This window comes from Symphalangus syndactylus, chromosome 6 (assembly GCF_028878055.3).
Source record: "Symphalangus syndactylus isolate Jambi chromosome 6, NHGRI_mSymSyn1-v2.1_pri, whole genome shotgun sequence".
Taxonomy (NCBI): domain Eukaryota; kingdom Metazoa; phylum Chordata; class Mammalia; order Primates; family Hylobatidae; genus Symphalangus; species Symphalangus syndactylus.
Genome location: NC_072428.2, coordinates 45,954,921 through 45,979,756, shown reverse-complemented (window position 1 = coordinate 45,979,756; position 24,836 = coordinate 45,954,921). Strand labels below are relative to the sequence as shown.

The 24,836-nt window shown below is 43.6% G+C and overlaps 1 protein-coding gene across 6 annotated transcripts in view; it reads right to left on the bottom strand.

Annotated features, from left to right (window-relative positions):
• SBF2 (SET binding factor 2) overlaps positions 1-15,346 on the bottom strand; it is a 546,228-nt gene extending 530,882 nt beyond the window's left edge. For 3 of the 6 annotated variants that reach the window (XM_055282428.2, XM_055282429.2, XM_055282430.2), the window contains exon 1: positions 15,142-15,346. In XM_055282428.2, the coding sequence (XP_055138403.1) occupies positions 15,142-15,196 (55 nt within the window). In that variant the 5' untranslated portion in view covers positions 15,197-15,346. The remainder of the gene's footprint in view (positions 1-15,141) is intronic. The other 3 variants (XM_063641080.1, XM_055282432.2, XM_063641081.1) reach the window with 1 other exon arrangement.
• Between the last annotated feature and the right edge of the window lie 9,490 nt (positions 15,347-24,836).

The window sequence follows — 24,836 nt, the reverse complement described above, 5'->3', positions numbered from 1 at the left end:
ACACTTTTAAACCTTCCTGTGTAACAAGTTTCAAATTTTCTTTTATTTATTTGTATCAATTTTCTCATGTGTGGCTGCCAAAATATCAAGAATTTCAACTCAGAGAAGGAGGACAGAAGAAACACAATGTAAAGTGGTTGGCCTAGTAAAATAGTTGGAAAAAAACCTGTTTTGGCTGCTCTAATATAATCTTCATTTATTACTTATTAGTTCTTTTCTTATGGTCCCAATATTCCAGCCAAATTGAGAATCTACTCATTGTTTATCAGTTCAGTGCCTTTGGCACTACTCATCTCCACCTCCCAGTCCGCACAATGTATTTATAGAAAAAAGTTTTGATTTAAAGCCAGAAAACTGGGTTCAAGTTTCATTTAATCCCTTTTAATTCCATTCATGATCAGTATGAACATGGGCAAATTATTTAACCTTTATGCACCTTCAAGGATAACTCAGGGTAACCATGAAGAGTCAATGCAATAATGTGAACACACTCAATTTTTTTAAATGAATGAAGATTCAATCTGATAGTCTCTGCTTGTAAAACAAGTGTATAGAGAAGTAAATGTAGGCTGTGACACTAGATCCCAAGAAAGTATCTATGGTTGTTATCAATATAATAATACGGAGAAAACAGGTGGCACTAGTAATTTAAAGTTAGAACAAAGAACACAACACAAATTTAAGCCTTTCTTAAATCTGTGTAAAGCAGGCTCGGCACAATGGCTCATGCCTGTAATACCAGCACTTTGGGAGGCCAAGGCAGAAGGATTCCTTGAGGCCAGGGGTTCAAGGCCAGCCTGGGGAACACAGGGAGACCCCATCTCTACAAAAAAATTTAAAAAGATAGTCCACTGCACTCCTGCCTGGGCAACAGAGCGAGATCCTGTCTCAAAAAAAAAAAAAAAAAAAAAGGCCTGTAATCCCAGCACTTTGGGAGGCCAAGGCGGGCAGATCGCTTGAGCCCAGGAGTTTGAGACCAGCCTGGGCATCACAAAGACTCTGTCTCTAAACAAACGAACAAACAAAAAATCATGCAAAGCTATGTATCTGTCTTCCAAGGAATTCTGAATTTTCTACAGCATATTTTTCAATGAAGTATTTAGAGTGGATGCTGATTTAACTTGTAATGTTGTGGGAATGATTTCTATTTCATATATTTGGCTTTTTGAATAATTTTGTTTGTTGCAAAATTGTTTTTAAAAAATTAAGCCTATTTAGCACTGTTCTATCCAGATAAATTTCCTAATATTTACAAACAACTACTATTATTATAAAAACTACATGAACCATTGTGTTTGTGGTGAGTTGAATAGCGTTCTCCAAAAATTCATGTCCATCAGAATCTCATAATGTGACTTTATTTGGAAATAGGGTCTTTGCAGATATAGTTAAGGATCTTCTGATGAAAATTATCATGGATTTAGGGTGAGCCCTAAATCCAATGATTAGCATCTTTATAAAAGAAAAGAACAAGAGATTTGGACACAGTAACAGAGAAGGCAGCCACGTGATGACAGAGATCAGAGTTATGCCACCACAAATCAAGGAACACCTGGGGCCACCAGATGCTGGAAGAGGGAAAGGAAGGATCCTTCCCTAAATCCTTCAGAGAGACTGAGGCCCTCCTGTCACCTTAACTTCAGACTTCTAGTCTCCAGAATTGTGAGAATGGTGTTTGTTTTAAATCACAAGTTTGTAGTAATTTGTCATGGCAATCCCAAGAAACTAGCAGAGTGTTGGAGCTTAACTAAGCACTATTGTTTAAACATTTTAAAGTGAGAATTCTCTGTACTTCCCCGCAATAGTGTTAATTTTCCCTTAAGACACAAACTTTTTTATCTTCTTAGTTAACAATCTTTTTATTCCTTCTATACTGTTTCAAATTCATTTAAACTTAAGCAGTTATGTGAAATATTTCCCTAGACAAAATTAGTTTTTAATTTTTTTCAAGTAAACAATGAAACCTACAGATATAACTAAAAACTTATGAAAAATTTTATGATGAAGACATTGATAAGTATACGGAAAAATAAAATTATCAACTTTTTTATAAAACTTATATTTGCCTTCGCAATGTAAATTATGGTAATAATAATTTTAAATAAATAACTTTTACTCAATAAACAATTGCATAACCAACCCCAAAAATTTCGAGCTCAGCAATAATAGGATACTAAATCTTATAATATTTAATGATCTCAGTTCTGACCATGTTTTAAAATTAATAAATATTGGCAGGGCGCAGAGGCTCATGTCTGTAATCCTAGCACTCTGGGAGGCCAAGGCGGGTGGATTACCTGAGGTCAGGAGTTTGAGACCAGTCCGGCCAACATGGTGAAACCCTGTCTCTACTAAAAATACAAAAATAGGGCCGGGCGCGGTGGCTGACGCTTGTAATCCCAGCACTTTGGGAGGCCGAGGCGGGCGGATCACGAGGTCAGGAGATCGAGACCACGGTGAAATCCCGTCTCTACTAAAAATACAAAAAAAAAAAAATTAGCCGGGCATGGTGGCGGGCGCCTGTAGTCCCAGCTACTCGGAAAGGCTGAGGCAGGAGAATGGCGTGAACCCGGGAGGCGGAGCTTGCAGTGAGCCGAGATTGCGCCACTGCACTCTAGCCTGGGCGACAGAGCGAGACTCCGTCTCAAAAAAAAAAAAAAAAGAAAAATACAAAAATATTAGCCGGGCATGGTGGCAAGCGCCTGTAATCCCAGCTACTTGGGAGGTTGAGGCAGGAGAATAGCTCGAATCGGGGAGGCAGAGGTTGCAGTGAGCCGAGACCGAGCCTCACTGCACTCCAGCCTGGGCAGCAAGAACGAAACTCCATCTCAAAAAAAAAAAGAAATACAACTTGCCAACTTCTTGGGAACACCTACACAATTTCATAACTCTATATACTCTAATGACTCTCAAGTCTTTGTACCCAGTCCCTACCTGTCCCATCTTTTGAAGTCTCCACTTGGATAGCTACAAAATAAACACCATTCTATGTCAAGCCCACAAACACAAATAAGTAACTTTAAAAGAAAAACATTCTCAATCTTCCAATTTAAGTCATAACATCACAAGTACCCCCAGACCTCCAGGTCTGCAATTGTGAATTTGCCTCTGACTCCTCTTTCCATTTTCAACAAGCCATGAGTTGCAGGTCATATTGAACTTCTAAAAAGAAATGAAACAAACTAGACTACATGAGGTTTATACAGCATATGACCTGGGGCATGCATTCATCAAAATGACTATGGCCCCCACAACTCTACTATAATGTTCGAAAGTTATCCTAATTATTAAATCCATAAGCCTATTGTTAGTCCTTATTATACATGACATTTTCAGCGCGTTTGACATTTGTTATTTCCTCCTCCTCAAAATTCTCTATACCCAGGGTTTCCATGATACCATATCATGCTATGTTGGTTCTTCTGTAATACCTCTGACTACTCCTATTTAGTTTCCAGGCTGCCACTGCTTTATCTACCTTTTGAATATTGATTTTTCTCTGAGTACAATTCTGAGGCCACTCTTTTTTTCACTCTTGCACATTTCCTACGCAATCTCACGTTTTTCTTCATATTTGACAATCAGCTGGCTACTGACAATTGCCAAGTTAAATCTCTATCTTCACTTTTCTCCTTACCTCCTGACTCACATGTCTAAACACCTAAATGACATCTCTGCCTTGATTATAGACCATCACCTTTCACTCAGCATTTCCTTCCCTCATCCAAATTCATTTCTTCTCCTGAATTCCCTATTTGTATCCATAGCATCATGACACATATTACCTCTCATCCACTCTACTTTACCCCTCACATTCATTCATTACTAAGTTTTACTAATCTGAACTTTCAAATTTCTCTAGCATCCATACCTTCCTTGCCATTTCCACCATAAAAACGCTTGAGCTTTCTCATACTGGTCTTTCTCCCTTCAGTTCATTGCCATTTGGGTCACATTTCTATGTTGTTTCCTGCTTTTTAAGAGCTACCATTTTTAAAGTCAAGGCTAAATTCTATAGCCTGATGTACAGAGCTTTTCACAATTGTCAACCCACTCAAGCATCAAAGCCTACCTCAGTTTCCATCTACTTTCACTTCTCTCCATTCCTGTAACAAGACATTCACATACACACATTTTTCCTCTATGCCTATAATCTCCTCTGTCCTCTTTTCCACATAGCAAATGTTTATGCATACCATACAAATTGGTTTAAACATCACCTCTCATAAGAAGTCTTCTCTTTTTCCCTCAGTAAAGTGGGTCCATCCTCTTGAAATAAGCAATTTATCATTACTTATTTCAAGACCTTGTCCACTAATGACTAGGTTAGAGATAGAGTTTTAATCTTTACTCATTTGTATCTAGCCTAGCACTTAGCACAATGCCTGGAAAGCAATAAATAACTGTCAAATCAGTGAATCCCAAATGGTTGTTGACAGGTGGCAATAAACAGCAACTAGAAAATACCAACTATTTCAAGGGAGAAAACTCAGGCTATGTATTACAATGGTTTAATAATAATCAATTATCAATTTTTACAATGTCTCAAAATGTGGTATTTCAGGTGTTATACATAAATTTACATTCTAGCTTGTCTCACTTATAGTGCTTAAATAAAACTGATTAAATGCCTAAGAAACATGTCGAATGTTCTCTAACACACTTAAGCAGATTGATATGAAAAAAATACAAGAACTTCAAATAATTAACATAATTGACTCCAGATGAAATACCACCAAGATACATGAATTATAAATGTATTAATGGACAGCAGAAATAAAAAAAGTAAAGGCATATAAAATTAACCCAGGTAGTCATTATCAATTTTTCTGGACAAATCTCAGTAAAAGAAAGTAAAAACAGTAAGAAAAATATAGTTGGCTAAATAACTTCACATATTAGAAGCTAATGATATTTCCTAATTATTCTGCCATAGTACACAGGCAAAGTCAGAAAAATAAAGTCTTAATTTCATATTATTAAAATCAAACTATCATAAAAATCAGTGGTTTTCAAGCTATGTTCTCCTCAGCATAACAGCACTATAAGAACACAAAACTGGAAACAAGGTCCAATAGTAAAGTGACTAAGTTAAAATGAAACACTCAAATGATACAATAATACAGCCACTGGACACTATGTTTTTCTAAAATTTTATAAAATAACTTTTCCTTATGTCATTAATAGTTTTTAAAAAGATAGTAAGGGTATCTTTCTATCTTCCTCATAGCTTTTTTAATTAAACTTTTAATTTTGAGATAGTTGCAGATTTACACACAATTGTAAGAATTAATACAGAAACCATATACCCTTTACCCAGTTCCCTCCATTGGTGACATCTTGCAAAATTAAATTACAAAATCACCACCAGGATATCATACAATTCACCAATCTCATTCACATTTCCTCAGTTTTACCTATACTCATTTGTGGTTGTATGTGTGTATTTAGTTCTATGCAATTTTATCACACATGTAGATATATGTATACACCACCCAGTCAAAACATAAAAAAATTTTATCACCACAAAAATTCCTCCCAATTACCCTTTTATAACCACATCCACCTCCCACCCTTCTTTTTTATAGCTTTTTTCCCCATATTTTCAACAACTGTGTCTTCATTCCATGTATCTTCGTTAACTACCTATGATGTACCAGGCACCCTTCTTTCTATATAATTCAAATAACATGCATTAACTCTTTTTTTCCAGTTTGTAAAAGAAATTTTTCAAAAGACAAGGGGTTTTTGCTTTTGTTTTTGAGACGGGATCTTGTTCCATTACTCAGGCTGGAGTTTGTTCCATTACCCAGGCTGGAGTACAATGGCAAAAACACAGCTCACTGCAGCCTCGACCTCCTGGGCTCAAGTAATGCTCCCACCTCAACCTCCCAAGCAGGGAGGGACTACAGGCATGCTGAATCATCACACCTGGCTATTTTTATGTTTTTTTTAATTTTTAGTAGAGATGAGGTCTCACTATGTTGCCTAGACTGGTCTCAAATTCCTGGGCACAAGTGGTAACCCACCTCAGCCTCCCAATTACAGGTGTGAGCCAACTGCACCCAGCTAACAAGAGTTTTTTTTCTTTTTATCCAATTATAAAATATAAATACTTAAAAATTCGACTGCAAGTATTGTTAATTGAAAAGACACTTTAGGAACAAAAATAAAGAGTGTATCATTTGGCCAGTGAGGTGGCTCACGGCTGTAATGCCAGTGCTTTGGGAAGTTTAGGCAAAAGGACCACTTGAGGCCAGGAGTTCCACAACAGCCTGGGTAACATGGTGAAACCCTATCTCTACAAAAAATACAAAAATTAGCCAGGCATGGTGGCATGCACCTGTAGTCCCAGCTACTCGGCAGGCTGAGCTGGGAAGATGACTTGAGCCTGGGAGATCAAGCCTTCAGTAAACTGTGATTGTGCCACTGCCCTCCTGCCTGGTCAACAGAGTGAGACGAAAGGAAAGGAAAAAGAAAAGGGAAGGCAAGGCAAGGAAGAGAGGGGAGAGCGGAGGAAAAAGGGAGGGAGGGACAGACTTATATCTAGAATTAGAAAAAAAAAATCTCAATAATACTGAGGCAGGAGAATAGGGCCTGGTGGCAGGGAACCTAAGGACTTCCTAGAACTAAATCAAACAGAAAAACCCCAACTTTCTACATCCAAGTAAATAATTGTGTAACTTCACTTCAGCTATGTCAGGAAACATCCTCTTTATTTGCATAGGGTGTACACCAAATAAATAACTTTGTAACTTCACTTCATCCTCTTCATTTACATAAGGCGTACACTGCATAACCAATGGGAAACCTCTAGATGGTATTTAAACCCCAGAAAATTCTGTAACCAGCACTCTGAAGCTGCTTGCTCAGGCCCATTCCCACCCTGTGGAGTGTACTTTCGTTTCGATAAATCTGTGTCATTTCGATAAATCTGTGCTTTTCCATCATTGCTATGTTTGTGCATTTTGTCCAATTATTTTTTCAAAACACGAAGAACCTGGACACCCTCCACCAGTAACAGTAAGAAGTCAAACAACCCAATACAAAAGAGCACAAATTTGATCAGATACTTCACAAAAAAACATACAAATGGCAACAAGCACCTGAAAAGGTGTTCAGCATCATTAGTCACCAGGAAAACGCAAATTAAAACCATAAATGAGGTATGTTAAGAGAGTAGATCTTTTTTTTGGAGAAAAAAGCCTGCTGCCCAGGCTGGTCTCAAACTCCTGGACTCAAGCAATCCACCCACCTCAGCCTCCCAAAGTGCTGGGATTACAGGCGTGAGCTACCACGCCCAGCCAAGAGAGATTTTTAATTTCTTCACATAAACACATAAACACACACGGGCACACACACACGGTAACTATGTGAAGTGATGGATATGTTAATTACCTTGATTGTGGTAATCATTTCACAATGTATACATAAAACATCACACTGTCCACCATAAATATATATGATTTTTATTTGTAAATTATACCTCAATAAAGCTAGCGGAAGTTTTTGGTTTTTTTTTTTTTTTTTTGAGACAGTCTTGCTCTGTCACCAGGCTGTAGTGCAGTGGTGCGATCTCGGCTCACTGCAATCTCTGCCACCTGAGTTCAAGCTATTCTCCTGCCTCAGCCTCCCGAGTAGCTGGGATTACAGGTGTATCCCACCACACCCAGCTAATTTTTGTATATTTAGTAGAGACGGGGTTTCACCATGTTGGCCAGGATGGTCTCGTTCTCCTCACCTCGTGATCCACCCACCTTGGCCTCCCAAAGTGCTGAGATTACAAGCATGAGCTATGGCACCCAGTTTTTGTTTTTTTTTTTTTTTTTTTTAGTGAAAGCAAGTTTATTAAAGAAGTTAACAAAAAAATGGCTACTCCACAGGCAGAGCAACCAAAAATATTTTTAAGTAATAAATTAAATTTAAAAATAACTGAAACTCTCATACATTGCTAGTGAAAATGTATAATGGCACAGCCAATTAGGAAAGTTTGTCAGTCTCACACAAATAAGACACTTATGACCTAGCAATTCTTTTCCTACATATTTACTCAAGAGAAATAAAAACATGAACATGAAAACATTCAAAGATCTGTATGCAAATGTTCAGAACAATTATGTTCACCATAGCCCAAAACTAGAAATTCAAGTGTCCTTCAACTGGTGAATGGATAAATCGTATCATACTCAACAATAAAAAGCAACAACTGCCAATAAATACAACATAGATAAATCTCAACTGTATGATCCTAAGTGAAAAAAGTCAGACACAAAAAACTGTATACTATTTATATGACATTCTAGAAAAGACAAAAACATACAGACAGAAAACAGATCAGTGACTGCCAGATGCTAGAAAGGGAACTGACTACAAAGAGGCATGAGAGAACTTTCTGGAAGCATGAAAACATTCCCTATCTATCTATCTACCTATTTTTAGAAACGGAGTCTCAATCTGTCACTCAGGCTGGAATACAGTGGAGTGATCACGACTCACAGCAGCTTCGAACTCCTAGGTTCAAGCATTCCTCCCATCTTAGCATCCCAAGTAGCTGGGACTACAGACATGTGCCACCACACCAGGCTGTTGTTTTTTTTTTTTTTTCAAAGATGGGGCTCACCATGTGGCACAGGCTGGTCTCAAACTCCTGGCCTAAAGCAATCCTCCAGCCTCAGCCTCCCAAAGCATTGCCATCACAGATGTGAGCCACAGCGGCCAGCCCTATATCTGTATCTTGATTGCAGTAGTGGCTACACTAATGTATACATTTGTCAAAACTCACTGAAATGTTCACCTAAAAGAGTAATTTTATTGCATGTAATTTATACTTTATTAGATATTGTTATGGGATCTTTAGGGTGTCACTTTTCTGGCCAGAAACCTGTGGCCAGTGGCACCTCTGCCTGAGTTTTGCTCAGACCTGCTAGGTTCGTTCCACCCACTCGGCCTGGTAGGCTACACTCAGCTCATGCTACCAACCTGGATCCCATGCCTCCAAGAAAGACTGGAGTCAGGCGTGGAGCAGTGAGGGGTGTGTAAGTGAGCGTACAGTCTGGACATTGAGCAGTTAGACATGTCAGCTGCTGCCACAGGGTGGGCAGCTCCAGGTGCTGGCATAAGCGCCAGCTCTCTGTGAGGCTGTGACTGGACCAGGTGCACCACAAGCAGCTTCCCTGGCCGGCACCAGGGAATGCAGTGGCACTCAGAAGCTTGAAGACGCCAGGAACCACAGGGCCCCAAAGATGGAGTCACAGCCCTAGCTTGGGGAGCTCCCAGGTCTGGGCTCCCGAAAGGGCCACAGCTCTTCTCTCCCTTCACCTGCTACATGGTGAGCAAGGGGCATGTTTCAGCTCTGCTTGTGTTAAAGCTCTTTTACCTTCACCATTCAAGGGTCCCAAGTTCTTGTCCTGTGACCAGGAAGAATGAGGTCCTCAGACAACAAATGGAGGGTGAGCAAAACAAAGAGGAACTTTATTGAGCAACAGAACAGCTCAAAGACCCACAGTGGACAGCTCTTCTCTGTAGCAAGGGTATCCTGATGAGTGTTCAGCTCCTAGCAGAGAGGGTAGCTCCTTCATGCAGGTGGGTCACCCCAGCAAGTATTTTCTCAGCAGTGAGAGTGGCTCCTCTCTGCAGCTGGTCATCCCAACAGGTGTTCAGCTATCAGCAGACAGGGCAGCTCCTCTCTGCAGCTGGTTGTCCTGCTGTCTGCAGCTCTCAGAAGAGAGGTCCTAGACTAGAGTGGGTGGCTCCTCTCTGCAGGCAGATGGTCCCATCATCTCTTCAGCTCTCAGCAGAGAGGTGGCCCTAGAGTGGGAAGCTCCTCTCTTTAGGCAGGTTGTCCCATCATCTCTGCAGCTATCAGCAGAGAGGGTAACTCCTCTCTGTAACTGGTTGTCCCATCATCTCTCCATCCTCTGCTCTGCTCTGGGCTGAGCCCACAACTTTTATGGGCCTCAGAGGGGACAAAGTGCACACCAATTGTCCATAGGTGGGCTCAGAAAAGGTACCACAAGTCCTCGCTCTAGTCCATAGGACTGGCAGCCGGGCCCCCAGCCTTCAAGCCCTCCCCGGCCTGAAGGTGGGGCCTCACCAGAGACCTACCCCCTTCTGCCCAGGAGCCTGTCTGCTTCCTGCCGCCATCCACCATGCCGAGGCTGCTCGCATCAAGGGGTACCTGCAGGCCAGCGCCAAACCGCCCTCAAACCCCTCCCACGGTGCTTGTCAGGGCCCAAAGTCCAGAGGGGGCTGAAGAGGCAGGGGCCCAGAGTGTCAGCGCTGACCTAAGTATGTACACACCCGGCTGGGCTGTAACAGCACCCTGGCTTGGCCCCAACCCCGCTCCAAGATTAGAGCAGGCACCTCCAAGCCTACAAGGGCAGGAGGGATGCCTTCCCTGGCCCCTAAGAGTGCAAAGAGGCCTGGGTCCACAGCCCCAACTTGGGCAGCTGCAGCTGTGTGGGGTGGGGGGACCTCCTGCTCGTGGCCCCCTAGAAGACAGGGAGAACTGGGTCCACAGCTCCGACTTGGGTGGCTGCAGCACACCCAGGAGGGCAGGGCTGCTGCCTGTTCCCGGCTTTCGCCAGGTCCGTGGAGTGTGCAGCCCCAGCCATGCCCCCTCGTAGCCTGGAGCAGGGGCTCCAGGTCCTTGCTGGGCCCGGGCCAGTATCTAGGGCAGAGGCAACATCTCTACGAGCTCCTCCTCACCCAGCTTGTGGCCCTGCCTAGGGGGCTGCCTCCAGGAGCAGACTGTGGGCCCTGAGCCCAGCCCTTGGGAGTGCCAGGCCTGGCAATCACCCTGATGCAGGGTGGACCCCATGGATGCGGCCCTAGGCAGCCCTGCTCAGAGCCTCCCCCTGAGGCACAGGAACCTGGTGCCCTCGGCAGGGTGGGTGTGGTGACCACACTGCTGGCTGGGTCCCCGAAGCAGGCACTGCTCCCACTTCCGGCCCCAGACCCCCAAATCGCACCTCCAGCTCCGCCTCCTACTCACACCCTCCCCGCAGCATTGGTGGGCAAGAGTGGTGACACAGGGCCAGAGTCAGGAGCTGGGGAGGCTCCCGGCCTGAGGGCAGGTCTTGCCCAGAGGCACAAGGGCAGGGGCGGTAAAGTCGGCTGCGTCAGGGATGCAGGGCACAGGGGACCCACCAGCATCATTGCTGCTCCCACAGCCGCTCCTGACACCACCGCCCGCACCTCCTTGCTGTCATCAACATGACTAAAGAAGAATTATCCCAAGTTAAAAAGTTACACATTTCACTATTGACATTCTACAATTTATACAAGCTTCTGGATTGTATTACTTAAAAAATTAATCTTCCTTCTCCTTCCCTTTTCCTGCTGTGAGAAGAGCAGTTGTCATGGTACCCCTGGGGTGGAGGTGGATCCCTGGGGTGGAGCTTGTCATATTGTCATAGACCAAGAGAGCTAAGGAGGGAGTCTGTGTGGTAGGGGAAGAGCCAAACATTTTGCTTCAGAGCCCAAGCATTAAGGCAGGAGGGGGAAATTGGCAAAGGGCATTGGGGTACAACAGAGTGAGAAGGATATCTTCCAATGGAAGCAACTCACTGTGGGGTGTCAGAGTCTGAGTGGGGTACGAAGTGTGTCTACCAACAGTGGGGAGACCAACATGAGGAGTCATAACCAGAGTGCTGGGGAGGGTGTCCCTGTATTGAAGCATGCTGGTATGGACTCTTAGATCCGGACTGGGGTAGGGGGATGGAGGAAATGGAATGAAGAATCCAAGTCCCAGCAGGGAGAGGAGTGGATGGTAGTGAAGATGGGAGACTGAACAATAAGTAAATACATTAAGAATAACGGAAGCCAGATTTCTTACTGTCAAAGAAGAGCGTTACAATATGAAAAAGGAGAAAACTAGAAGAGATCCTGGACTATTTGACTGAAATTGGAGGTATCAGTATGAATTCATAGTTTTCAATATACAGAGATAATAAATAAATATAGATATAAATGCATATGTATGTTTATGCATACATACCTATACTTACCAGCCCTGACCATTAACAGGACCTGGAAGGAATAACAGCCCAACAGCAATAAACACACTAGCCTTGAGATCTTAGCTTCTAAATGTCATTCTCCACTAAAAGGAATCAGGGATCCCTAAATGGCTGATTCCAGAATCAAGGCATGGAAAGTACAAGATGAGCCAGGAACAGCTTCTTGTGCCAAAAAGTACAAAGTTGTTCTCAAAGAGTGATGGGGATGTACCATAAGAACACAGAAGCCAGCTTGAACAACTCTCATTGGCCAAATAAAGAACAATTTGAACATCAAAATAAATAATGCTATAGTCTGAATGTGTATGTCCCCTCCCAAAATTCATATGTTAAAATCCTAACACCCAAGGTGATGGTATTATGAGCGGAGGCCTTTAGGAAGTCATCAGGTCATGGGGGTGGAGCCCTTGTGAATGGGATTAGTTCCCTTTTTAAAGAGACCCCAGAGAGCTCATTTGACCCTTAAGCCGTATGAGGTTAAAGTGAGAACATGGCTATGAGGAAGCATGTCCTCACCAGACAATGAATCTGTCAGAGTCTTCATCTTGGATTTCTCTGCCTCCAGACTGTGAAAAGTAAATTTCTATTGTTTATAAGCCACCCAGTTTGAGGTATTTTTGTTATAACAGCCCGAATGGACTAAGGCAAATAGTAACAGAATATAATCCATGAGCTCCCCTTTCTGGTCTCACTTCGGCTGGATGTGCTTAGACTCTCTTACTTCCCACTCAGGCCAGTGCTTCAGGCAGGTGGGCTAGTGACTTTTTCTGAATGGATTAAGGCAAATAGTAACAGAATATAATCCACTAAACACACACACACACACACACTCCATGTAGATGTCAATAAATGATTACGAGTTTAGTGAGGAACAAGATATTTACATAGTCTCAAAGTACATGGCAAAAACAATTAAGTATTAACTTTATAGTGGAGAAGCCTGGCAGATATTACTTATATCAAGTAATCAAAGTAAAAATAACCAACAATGAAACAAAGTGAAATTGGGCACCACCTGACAGGATGCAGTGAGCATCACTTCTGTGATATCCTTCCCAAGTGCATATTTGTATGTATCTAATCATGAAGGAACAGACAATCCCAAATTGAGGGGGCAACCTACAAAGTGACTGACCTGTAATTGTTAAATATGTCAAGGTCATGAAAGTCAGGAGAAGATAAAGGAAATGTTCCAGATTGACGGAGACAAAAGAGACATAACATGAATGCAACACATATTGCTAAACTCGATCCTTTTGCCAGTAAAGAGATTAACAGCACAATCAACAAAACTTGAACCAGTCTGAGAACTAGATGGAGTACTGTATCACTATTCATTTCCTGTTTTGGTTATTGCACTGTGATCATGTAGGAGAACATTCTTGTTTGCAGAAAATGCACATTAAAGTATTCTGGGATGACAGGGCAACAGGTCAACAGCTTCTTCTCAAATTGTTTGGGGGGGGTAGAATTTTTTGCACCATTCTTGCAACTTTTTTGCAAGTCTGTTATTGTTTCAACATTGTTGGCCGGGCGTGGTGGCTCAAGCCTGTAATCCCAGCACTTTGTGAGGCTGAAGCCGGTGGATCACGAGGTCAGGAGTTCAAGACCAGCCTGGCCAGGATGGTGAAACCCTGTCTCTACTACAAATACAAAAATTAGCGGGCATGTTGGCGGATGCCTGTAAATCCCAGCTACTCCGGAGGCTGAGGCTGAGAATTGCTTCAACTTGGGAGGCAGAGGTTGCAGTGAGCCAAGATCGCACCACAGCACTCCAGCCTGGGCAACAGAGCAAAACTCCGTCTCAAAAAAAAAAAAATTATTTAAAAGTGGGGGGGGAGCGGAACAATGTCACTAAAAACTAAAGGTTAAAAAACTGATTTCCCACACTTAATCCTGATAGAAAAGAAACATCAGACTATGCAAAATTACTAGGAAATAAAGTTTTGGAGCCAGAAGTTTAAATATTTAATCTTTCTCTTTAACAATTGACCTCAATCAGGTCATGACTGGTGAGAGAGAAAAGAACATGAAAGGTTCCCATTAAAGGAGAGGAAGTTCTTAGGACAGGAATAATGAAAGAGACAGTGGACCAAGAGTGGGTAGAACAATGGTATTCTGGGCTACCAATGGCTGTAACCATCAGGAAAACACAATCTCAGCATCTTTGAAAAATGAAGGGGCTGTAGAGCTGATATCTAAAATTCCTTGCAAATGTGGGACTAGAATTGCCCTGAAATAGAAGTGGTTCCCCAGCTCAATTTGTTTACATTATGCTTAGCTACATAGTAATACAAAAGAATACAAATACAGAAATAAACGTGCATGAACCCTGAATTCTCTTAAGTTGTGGAAGTCCGTCAATTAAAGTGTAAAATACAATGCATTTGCCCAATTGTTCCTTACGAAGAAAATTGTGACAAATAAAAAGAACAATGAAAACACATTAAAGTGAAACAAGATCACCTTCAGCGGTAAGCTGGCTGTCCTTAGTTAAAAGACAAGTCATGTCATTGTGAAGTGACCGTCACATTTGTCCTGAAAGAATAGGGAGCATTTCCTAGAAAGGTGTAAAAGTGCAAAGAATCCTTTCCCCTTCCCTGGTACCACGCGTTCCTTGGGGAGGTCACTAGGCCCCCAACAGCACAGGGGTGAGTTAGCACTGGACTCTCAGCACTTCCTTTCGGAGAGGACAACCCCCTGCGTCACTGGTTACTCACTCAGGATGCAGGGCAGAAGTTTATCCCCGAGGAACTTAGCACAGTTGGCTCCCGCCCTCCCAGCCTTGCGGTCCTGGGCCCAATCCCAGGGCTCTGCCCCGGGTACCCTGCAGCCTCCAGCGGGAGGGTCGCAAGACCCCAACTCGCCTCCGGCCGGCCCAGCGGGTGCGCCCAGGGGCTGGGCAGACGCAGCGTCTTCCCTCCCCCTACCGTCGTGCCGGCCCCCCACGCCCACCGCCAGGCTCAGCCCAGCCGAGAAGGCCGGACGCCGACCGCCCGCTCCTCCGAGACTCGGCCTGGCCCTCCCCGACGCCCGGCCCCGATGCCCGGCCCCGCGGAGCCCACTGGACAGCGGCCGGGGGGCGGGGAGGCCCGGGGGCGGCGCCGCCCCACACCCTTACCTGGCTTCTCGTGGTCATAGCCTACCACGATGAAGTAGTCAGCCAGCCGGGCCATGGCCGCCGCCGCCGCGCTCGGGAAGCGGGTCCCCGTCGCTGCCCTCGCCGCCGCCGCCCACCCGGCCCGGGAGGGCTCAGCATGTTCCCTGCAGCGGCAGTAGCGGCAGCGGCAGCGCTTCAGCCATGTTTGACAACCGAGGCGCGCTCTGCGCTTGCGCGGCGCCTAGTGCCCGCTCCTCCCCCGCCCCCACCCGCGCTGGCTCGGCTGCCCCAAGCCCGGGCGGCGAGCCCACCCCCACCCTCGGCGGGCCTCGCGGACTGCTGCGCTGGGGGAGTGGGCGGTCGGGCGTGTTCCCGCCACGCGCCGCCACCGCGGCCCCTGGAGGTGGTTCACTTTGAGGCCTGGATGCTGCTTCACGGCCCCCTCCCCCTCCCTATTTTTCCTAAAGCAGGGGGTCCTTCCTTCCGCCTTCTCTATTCTGTTTGGATTTGGAAGAAGGGACGTGGAGAGTTGAGGGGTCACTTGGAAAGCTGGCTGCTTCCTATGCTCCCCACCACCACCAAAGATGAAATTCTCCCGCCCTCGGTTGGAAGCAAGGAATTTGCATCGACAGGGCTTTTGCTGCACATTTCCTGTTTATGTTGTGTAGATGGGAATTTTAGAAACATGCCACCGAGCAGACGGGGGGGAGGGAGAGGCTTTTGCGCAATCCTCCAAGGAGCCTCGGATTTCAATGCCGGGTGGGCCGGGGGCGGTCGGCCTGGGCTTCCCCTGGAGCGCCCGGGGGAGCCAGATTCCACCGAGGAACGCGGCATCCCCGGATCCTCCCGAACTGGGCTGGTCTCTCCCTGGGGAGCCCCGCCCGCCTCGGCTTGCTTCCCTCGCAGCGGTCCCAGGGTCTCGCAGCCCGAACAGGTGAACTTCCAACTTCCCTGCTCAAACATGCACAAAAATGAATAGATGGTCCCGTCCTTCCGTGTCGGGATTATCAAGGTCGCTTGCTTTTTTGTTGAACCTCCTATTGACCATTTCGAATTTGGCTGGTGTGACATTCAGGTGAACTTACTTTGTCATTTGTTAATATCTCACGAAGTTTTAGTAGAATTTGTACAAGTGGTAGACCAAAGTTTTGGAAATCTCCGTGGTTTAGAAGTTGTGTTTGTGGTTGCTTATCACGGCTCACTATTAATTGAGGGTTTGATCCTTCATATTTACACATAAGACAAGGCCTCTTAGCAAAGCGTCTAGTATGTAGTAGGTGCCTACCAAATATTTTAAATGAGTAAAGGTGCGATTTTCCCCAACGACCAGCAGGAAGCCGCAATGGCTCCAACTCTGAACTGAGAGAGTTGACATCTCAGCTCCTGAAGATTTACTTTGCTGTGATTTACTATTTCCCCTTTCTCTGCCACACTTGTTTCATCTACAAATTGGGAGGGTTGGGCTGCACTAGAACTGAAACTGAAGGAATACTTTAACTCCAGGACCTCTATGTCAGTTGCTAATGGTAAAACTGAATCAGCTGAATTTGCAAACGTGGAGGGAAGATAGTTTGATCCTGAAAATAATTAAACCAAAAAAAAAAAAAAAACCTCAGTCATACCCCATGCAGCAATCCTCTCTGTAACTTCCCTGAGAGCTCATCATCCAACTTGATCACTTGCAGTAAAGAGTAATCTTACTTCCTTGGGAGGTAGCCCGTTCCACTGTTTAACAGCCCTGTTGTTAGAAAGTTCTTTGTTATTATTTCAGAGTTGTCTTACTGTAATTTCCCCTGATTCTGCTCTCCGGAACTATCCAGAAAAAAAAAATCTATCTTCATATGATAGATTTTTAAGGCAACTATCATATTCCTTCCCAACTTTTCTAAAAATAGGGTAAAATCTACATATCGTAAAATTAGCCACTTGAAAATGTAGAATTCAGTGGCAATTAAGTACATTCCCAGTGCTGTACAACTACCATGTCTATCTAGTTACAAAACATTTTCATCACCCAAAAGAAAACCTCACAACCATTAAGCAATCATTACCCCCTCCCACAGCCCCTGGCAATCACCAATTTGCTTTCTGTCTCTATGGATTTACCTATTATGAATATTTCATATTCGTATCATACAATATGTGGACTTTTTGTGTCTTGGTTTTTCTCATTTAGTATATTCTCAGCTTGTATACGGGCAGTTTCAGTACAAGGTTGTAGCATCACATTGAAGTATCAATACTTCATTTTTTATGACTCAATAATATTCCATTGTATGTTGTATTAGACTGTTCTCACGGTGCTAATAAAGACATACCCGAGACTAGGTAATTTATAAAGAAAAGAGATTTAATTGACTCACAGTTCCACATGGCGGAAGGCAAGGAGAGCAAGGCGGCAGACAAGAGAGCTTATGCAGGAGAACTCTCCTTTATACCATCAAATCTCATGAAACTTATTTACTATCACGAGAACAGCAGGAGAAAGACCTGCCCCCATGATTCAATTACCTTCCACCGGATCCATCCCATGACAGGTGGGAATTATGGAGTACAATTCAAGATGAAATTTGGGTGAGGACACAGCCAAACCATATCATATGTATATACCATATTTTGTTTATCTGGAACAACCCATATGGACATACGGGTTGTTTCCACCTTTTGGCATTGTGAACAGTGCTGCTGCAAACATGCATGTACATGTATTTGAGTACCTGTTTTCAATTTTGGGGATATATTCTTGGGATTGGAATTACTGGATTAAGTAGTAATTCTGTTACTACTGTTTTCCACAGTGGCTGCATCATTTTACATTTTCACCAGCAATGCACTAGGGTTCTAAATTCTCTGCATCTTTGTCAACTCTTGTTTTCCTGTTGTTTACGTTTTGTGATAGCTATCTTAGTGTGAAGTGATATCTCATTGTGGTCGTGTTTTGCCTTTCCCTAAAGACTAATGATGTTGAGGATCTTTTCATGTGTTTGTTGGCCATTGCTAAATCTTCTTTGGAGAAATGTCTATTCAAGTCCTTTGCCCATTTCTTAATTGATTCTTTGTCTTTTTGAGGTTGAGTTGTAAGAGTTCTTTATATATTCTGGATACTAGTCCTTGTCAGATATATGATTTGCAGATATTTTCCCATTCTGTACGTTGTCTTTTCATTTTCTTTTTAAAATTTTTATGCCCTATTCCCCCCCAAATATTTCCTTTTTTTTTTTTTTTTTGAGATGGAGTCTTGCTCTGTTGCCCAGGGGCTGGAGTGCAGTGGCACGATCTCGGCTCACTGCAAGCTCCGCCTCCCGGGTTCACGCCATTCTCCTGCCTCAGCCTCTCCGAGTAGCTGGGACTACAGGTGCCCGCCACCACGCCAGGCTAATTTTTTTTGTATTTTTAGTAGAGACGGGGTTTCACCGTGGTCTCGATCTCCTGACCTCGTGATCCGCCTGCCTCGGCCTCCCAAAGTGCTGGGATTACAAGCGTGAGCCACAGTGCCTGGCCCAATATTTCCTATTTTTATTTTATTTTTCATTTTATTTTTATGTAGAGTTGATATATCATGATGTTGCCCAGGCTGGTCTTAAACTCCTGTCCTCAGGCAATCCTCCCACCTAGCCCTCCCAAGGTACTAGGATTACAGGCATGAGCTTCCACACCCAGGCTTTATTTTCTTGATAATGTCCTTTGGCTCGAAAAAGTTTTTAATTTTGATAAAGTCCAATTTTTTAGTTTGTTTCTATGCTTTTAGTGTTATATCTAAAAAATTATTGCCATATTAAAGGTGAGATGAAGATTTACTCTTGTTTCCTTCATAGTTTTAGCTCTTCTATTTAGTACTTTGACCCATTTTGAGTTAATTTTGTAGTGGTAAGCGGTCTTGTTTTACCTTTTAAATGTCTTGGCTTTTATTTCGTTTGCAAGTACTCATTTAAATATTTTAATTTTTTAAAATCAAAGTTTAGTTGTTTTTAAGCCTAGAATCAAATGCTATTCTGCTTTTAGGCATATTTCATCTGTTACTGTCATAAGTAGACTTCCAGTCCCTTTGCAAATGCCCATTTTGTCACATAGAGATTTTAACATATCCTAGGTATATGTAGAAAGGCACTGTGTGTTTGTACATACATGTGAACATATTTTGTATACACTAAAGCTGTGCTTTGCTTCTCAGCCAACAGCTGCCAGCCTGTTGAAACTGATAAGCCCTGACAAGGCAGCCTGATTACTGAGGTTGGCTGAAAGCCAGACCATCCCCTACAATAACCACCATCACCTTCCACCAAAGAGAGAGAGAGTAAAGCAAGCCCAGATTTGTTTTCCTGAATGCTGATGGGAGCAGGAAGGGAGGAAGGGTATGTAACACTATCATGATGTGTACCTGGCAGATGCCTTTCTTTTTTGCTTTAGAAGACGAAATAGACGGAATGTGGTGGCTCACGCCTGTAATCCCAGCACTTTGGGAGGCTGAGGCAGGTGGATCACCTAAGGTCAGGAGTTTGAGACCAGCCTGACCAACATGGTGAAACCCTGTCTTTAGTAAAAACACAAAAATTATCTGGGCATGATGGCAGGTGCCTGTAATCCCAGCTACTTGGGAGGCTGAGGCAAGAGAATTGCTTGAACCCAGGAGGTGGAGGTTGCAGTGAGCCAAGATCGCGCCATTGCACTCCAGCCTGGGCAACAAGAGCAAAACTCCCACTCAAAAAAAAAAAATAAAAAATAAAAAAAAGACAAAATAGAGCTAATTATCAGTGAGCAAGGCTTATCAGCCCATTGCCCCTAGTGGGCTCTTGCGGAGTAAGTGGTTTGATCTGTACAGTCATTTCAAGTGCTTGCTGTGGTTAGCCACAGTAGTTCAAGGAGGCAGTATGAGAGTCAGACTTGAGCAAACGTCACCAGGCAGGGCTGGGGCCTCTTCAGATCGTCTCTATCAAAGCATAACAAAGGAGACTATGCAGCTGTGGTGGAAAATTCCCTGATCCATTGCTATATTTTCAACCATTTAGTTCCCTAAGCAAGAAATTTAATGAATGTTACCCTTGACAGCTGCCTCTCAGCCCCACATTCATCACTCAGTCCTATTGTTCCTACTTCCCAAATATGTCCACTTCTCTCCACCCTCACTGCCACCCCACTAGTTTGAGCCATTATCACCTTCTACCTTTATTATTGCAATAGGTTCTTAACTGTTTTCCCAGCTTCACTGATGGTTCCAAACTTTCTATATAGGTAAAAGTTAAGGACAGTAAGCAGGTTATAGAATCTGTCTCAAAATTAAATTTGTATAGCAAACACACCATTTCTACCTTGAGTGTGTGTTTGGGGTGCAAAGAAAAAGCTTCATAGATGACGTAGAAAGTGTCCTGGCCAGGTGCTGTGGCTCACGCCTGTAATCCCAGCACTTTGGGAGGCCAAGTTGGGCGGATCACGAGGTCAGCAGATTGAGACCATCCTGGCTAACACGGTGAAACCCTGTCTTTACTAAAAATACAAAAAATTAGCCAGGAGTGGTGGCAGGCACCTGTACCAGCTACTCCGGAGGCTGAGGCAAGAGAATGGCATGAACCCAGGAGGCAGAGCTTGCAGTGAGCCGAGATGGCACCACTGCACTCCAGCCTGGGCGACAGAGTGAGACTCCATCTCAAAAAAAAAAAAAAGAAAGTGTCCTGCAGTTGTGGTCACATGTGTGATGAGATGAATGGTTGAATCTTAACATTTATTTGAAGTACCCCTGACATTAGCAGCTACAGTGTAGATAGTTACTGTAAGAGTTTACAGGCTGCTTTTACTTAGATCACATGTTTGATGAGCAGGACTGGCTACATAATATGTGGAGTCCAGTGCAAAATGAAAATGTAGGACTGCCTGTTCAGAAATGTTGGAGAATTTCAAAACAGCTTCAGCAGAGCATTCCACCAAGTGTGGGCTCTTCTGAGAGCAGGCCGTGTGCTACTGAACAGAGTGCATGTCAGTGAAGCTGGTGAACTTTAGGATGGAATGAGTATGTGTATGTGGGGAGGGGGTATAATAAACGTTATGGGGGGACTAGACTCTGCAGTCTCTCCAGAGTACCACCACTGTGCTGCTTCCTTTCTTGTGCCTTTCTAATCTATCTACCACATTCCATAGCCAAAACGATCATTTAAATAAATGTATATCAGATCATGCCTCTCCTGTCTTCAAACCTGTCAGTAGTTTTCCATGTCACTGTAAATAAAGTGCAAAATCTTCATGTTGGAAAGGGTCCTATTTACTCTGATCCTGATGACCTCTTTAATCTCATTTTAGGCCTCTTTTCTCCATCATTCAATGCATTCCTATCAAACAGGACTCCTTTCATTTTTTCTAATGTACCAAGTTCTTTCCCATCTTTGAGTGTTTGCACATGCTGTTTCCTCCATTTGGAATATTAGATCCCCCAGTCTTGCTTTTTCCTTCAGAATACTTAACACAGTTTATAATCATGTAAATACATAATTCCGATAAGGATTTGTTTATATCTGGCTACGTCACTAGGCTGTAAGCTCATTGAGGGTAAGTTTGTTGATGACTGCATTGGTGATTACTGTATGTTGAGAACTTAGCACAGTGCTGGGTACATGATACATAATCAGTAAATATTTGTTGAAAGAATGAAAAAACTATCAATTCATTCAGGCTTATACATCAGAATTGCTTCTTGGCTAAGCACAGTGGCTCATACCTGTAATCCTAGCACTTTGGGAGGCCGAGGCGAATGGATCTCTTGAGCTCAGGAGTTCAAGACCAGCGTGGGCAACATGATAAAAACACATCTCTATGAAAAGAAAAAAGAAAAAATATAAATATAAATATATATATACATATATAAAATAATTGCTTCTTTCCAGGTGCTTCTAATCTGGTACCACAGGATCCCTACCTGGAGACAAGTAGCATGATGGTTGCTCTCATTAACACCATTCTCTTTGGCTATGGATGATTCAAATGGCCTAATCATCTCTTTTATCATCCATTCATTAATGCCATTTATTGTGCCCTCTGTAGCAAATTTCTCTTGAAGTAATTTCATTTTGTCCTGTTACAGGTGTTATTGTAACAAACTTCTTTAGGTTTACTACTTTCTCTCCTCTCTCTCTCGTTTTTTTGTTTGTTTGTTTGTTTTCTTCTTTGTAGGAATGGATTTTTGCCATGTTGCCAGGCTGGTCTTGAACTCCTGAGCTCAAGAAATCCACTCGCCTCAGCCTCCCAAAGTGCTAGGATTACAGGCACAAGCCACTGTACTGGACCATCTCTTCTCTTTCATTTGTTCTGTAGTAATTTACCTTATTTAAGCTTCAGGGAGGTTTGCCTTCTGGCTTTATCATGTACAAGAACTGACTGTTACTCTCTGCCTGTTTTGTACAGGAGCACAAAAATGAGGCAGCAAATGCATTACTTTTCTTTATGCTGATGCTCTGGAAAATATTATGCCCTGAAGAGGGAGGTTAACTGTCCTCCTTGCCCTTGCCACTGTAAACCAGACAGAAATTTAACATATGGAAACAGTGCTTTTTATTCTGTGTCAGGGTTTTAAACTTGGTCAACCTCCCAGAACTGTATGCCTATTTTATACTTTAATTGGTTTATGTACGTGTTCATTTTTCTGGAAAGGATCTATATTTTTATTAGGTCCTTAGAGAAGTCAGGGATCCCAAAAAAGTGCCCTGGGCTTTGTATCCTGCTTTACTTCTCCTTGTAAGTGATCAAATCCACACGGCTGATTGTGTCCTTTCTCTAAATCACTTTGTGTTATGACTTCAGGATGCATCTTGAACTTTGTTTTCAAGTGAACTTTGTAAACAAGTCCTCAGCTTAAAAGACATTTTGAACTATATTAATAATAAATGCATCATAAAATTTCCTGTTTGATAAAGGAGGCATCTGAGATAATTATGCAATGCACTTAGCTACTCACATTTTAGTTATTCTTATTAATATCATTGATATTTATTATTTTTCAATGCTTCTCTGAAAGACCTGAGTATGGCCACTCTGGCTTTAAGAACTATGTCCACAGTGCTAGCTGAGAAACCACTACCACACATTTTTTTAAACTCCAAACTTACTAAGAATCAGGCTTGGATGTAGGGCCTAAAAATCATTCAATTGGAATGTGAAGAAGTTGCAACACCATTATGCAAAAACCCTTTAGCATATGTGTATGTATGTCTCTCTAATGTCAGGATGTACACATTTATTACAGTGGTTTGGAGGTTTATTTATAATCTGACCTTTTAAAATTCTGGAGCACACAAAAAAATAGATCTTCATTAACAAGGATTTTTTTTTCTTTTTCTTTTCTCTTTTCTTGCCAGAAACTTTAAAGATGTTTCTTCCTTCACTTCCTTCCTTCCTTGTACTGTCCTTGCTCAACGTGAATCTACAATCACTGCCACTTGAATGGATGCAACTTACGTTAATAAATCACCAGGATCAGAACTCCCACTGCAGCGTTTCCTTCTCCATAGAACCACTGAACCAGAAATGCATTCTAGTGATTTTTTTTTTGTCGTTAACGATGATTAATTAAACAGACTCGAGATTTCACGAGAAAAAACATAGATGCCCAGATTTAACAAATTCCTTATCTTTTTTCGACTTAAACCCACGACGCTTTGGGGAGCACTCTGGCCCCTGCTACTCACCCATGCAAGCGGGGTGCGCGCGCGCGCACACACACGCACTCCAAGATAGGGACTTTCTAGCAAAATCCTTTGAGCTGCCAATCCAAGATTTTACTTAAAATAAGAATTGACTTGGTTCTCAAGTGACAGATCTCTAAGGGCCAGAGCGGCAAAGTGCACCAGGCTGATAAGGTGCGTGCTAAGACTCTCAGGTGGGAATTCTTGTCACAGCCAAGAGGTTGCTGGCGTAGGCACCCGAGGCTGGCAGAGCCTAGCCTCTGAGTCTCCCTACACTCCTGGGCTTGCTTTCCTTTTTGAAGCCGCCTGCAGCTCAAAGAGGAGTTTGAACCAAGAGCACTCGCTTCGCGATCCTCTTGGCAGAGCCACAGCTCAGTTTCCCCACGGAATCACGGGCTTTTCTAAAGGGCAGCGAGGTACAGTCGCAGAGTTCTCTGGAGAACGAACACCCCCGACCCGCCCCACCCCCTAGGACTGGTGGAGACTGGAAGGAACGAGTCCAGACCACGGGACCTTCCTTGGCCGTGGGCCGACGCCTAGCTGTCCTTGACCTCCCCAGCAGTCGGAGGCGCCCGCGGGAGAAATGAAAGTAAAACCTGTCCTGGCGCGGAACCAAGTGGAAGCTGGCGACAAGTAGGTCCCATCCTCAGAGCGACTGATAGCCAGTCCTGGATCTGCGCGAAGAGCTTGACTCGCAGAGGATAAAGTGAAAGGAAAAGGAAATGGGAGACAAGGGAGAAGAACAATAGTTAGGCTGGGGAGGCTTCTGGTCACCAAGCAGGCGTGCAGTAATAGCTGCTGTCTGCGGTGCAGACGGACTAGTCGCCCAGCCGGGCCGCTGCGGTGACTGCCCTGCGCCCAGCCAGGCGGCCGGATCCAGACCAGTGCGCCGCGCTGCACTCCTCTAGCCCTCCGCGTCCCAACCCCTTACCAGGGCCAGGGTCACGGCCCGGAATCTGCCCTCCGTCCTCAGATGGAATTCAGGTCCTCTCAGGTGACTCCTTCCAGGAAGAGTCCTTAAATAACTTCCGCGCGGCCATTTCTTCCCCAGGT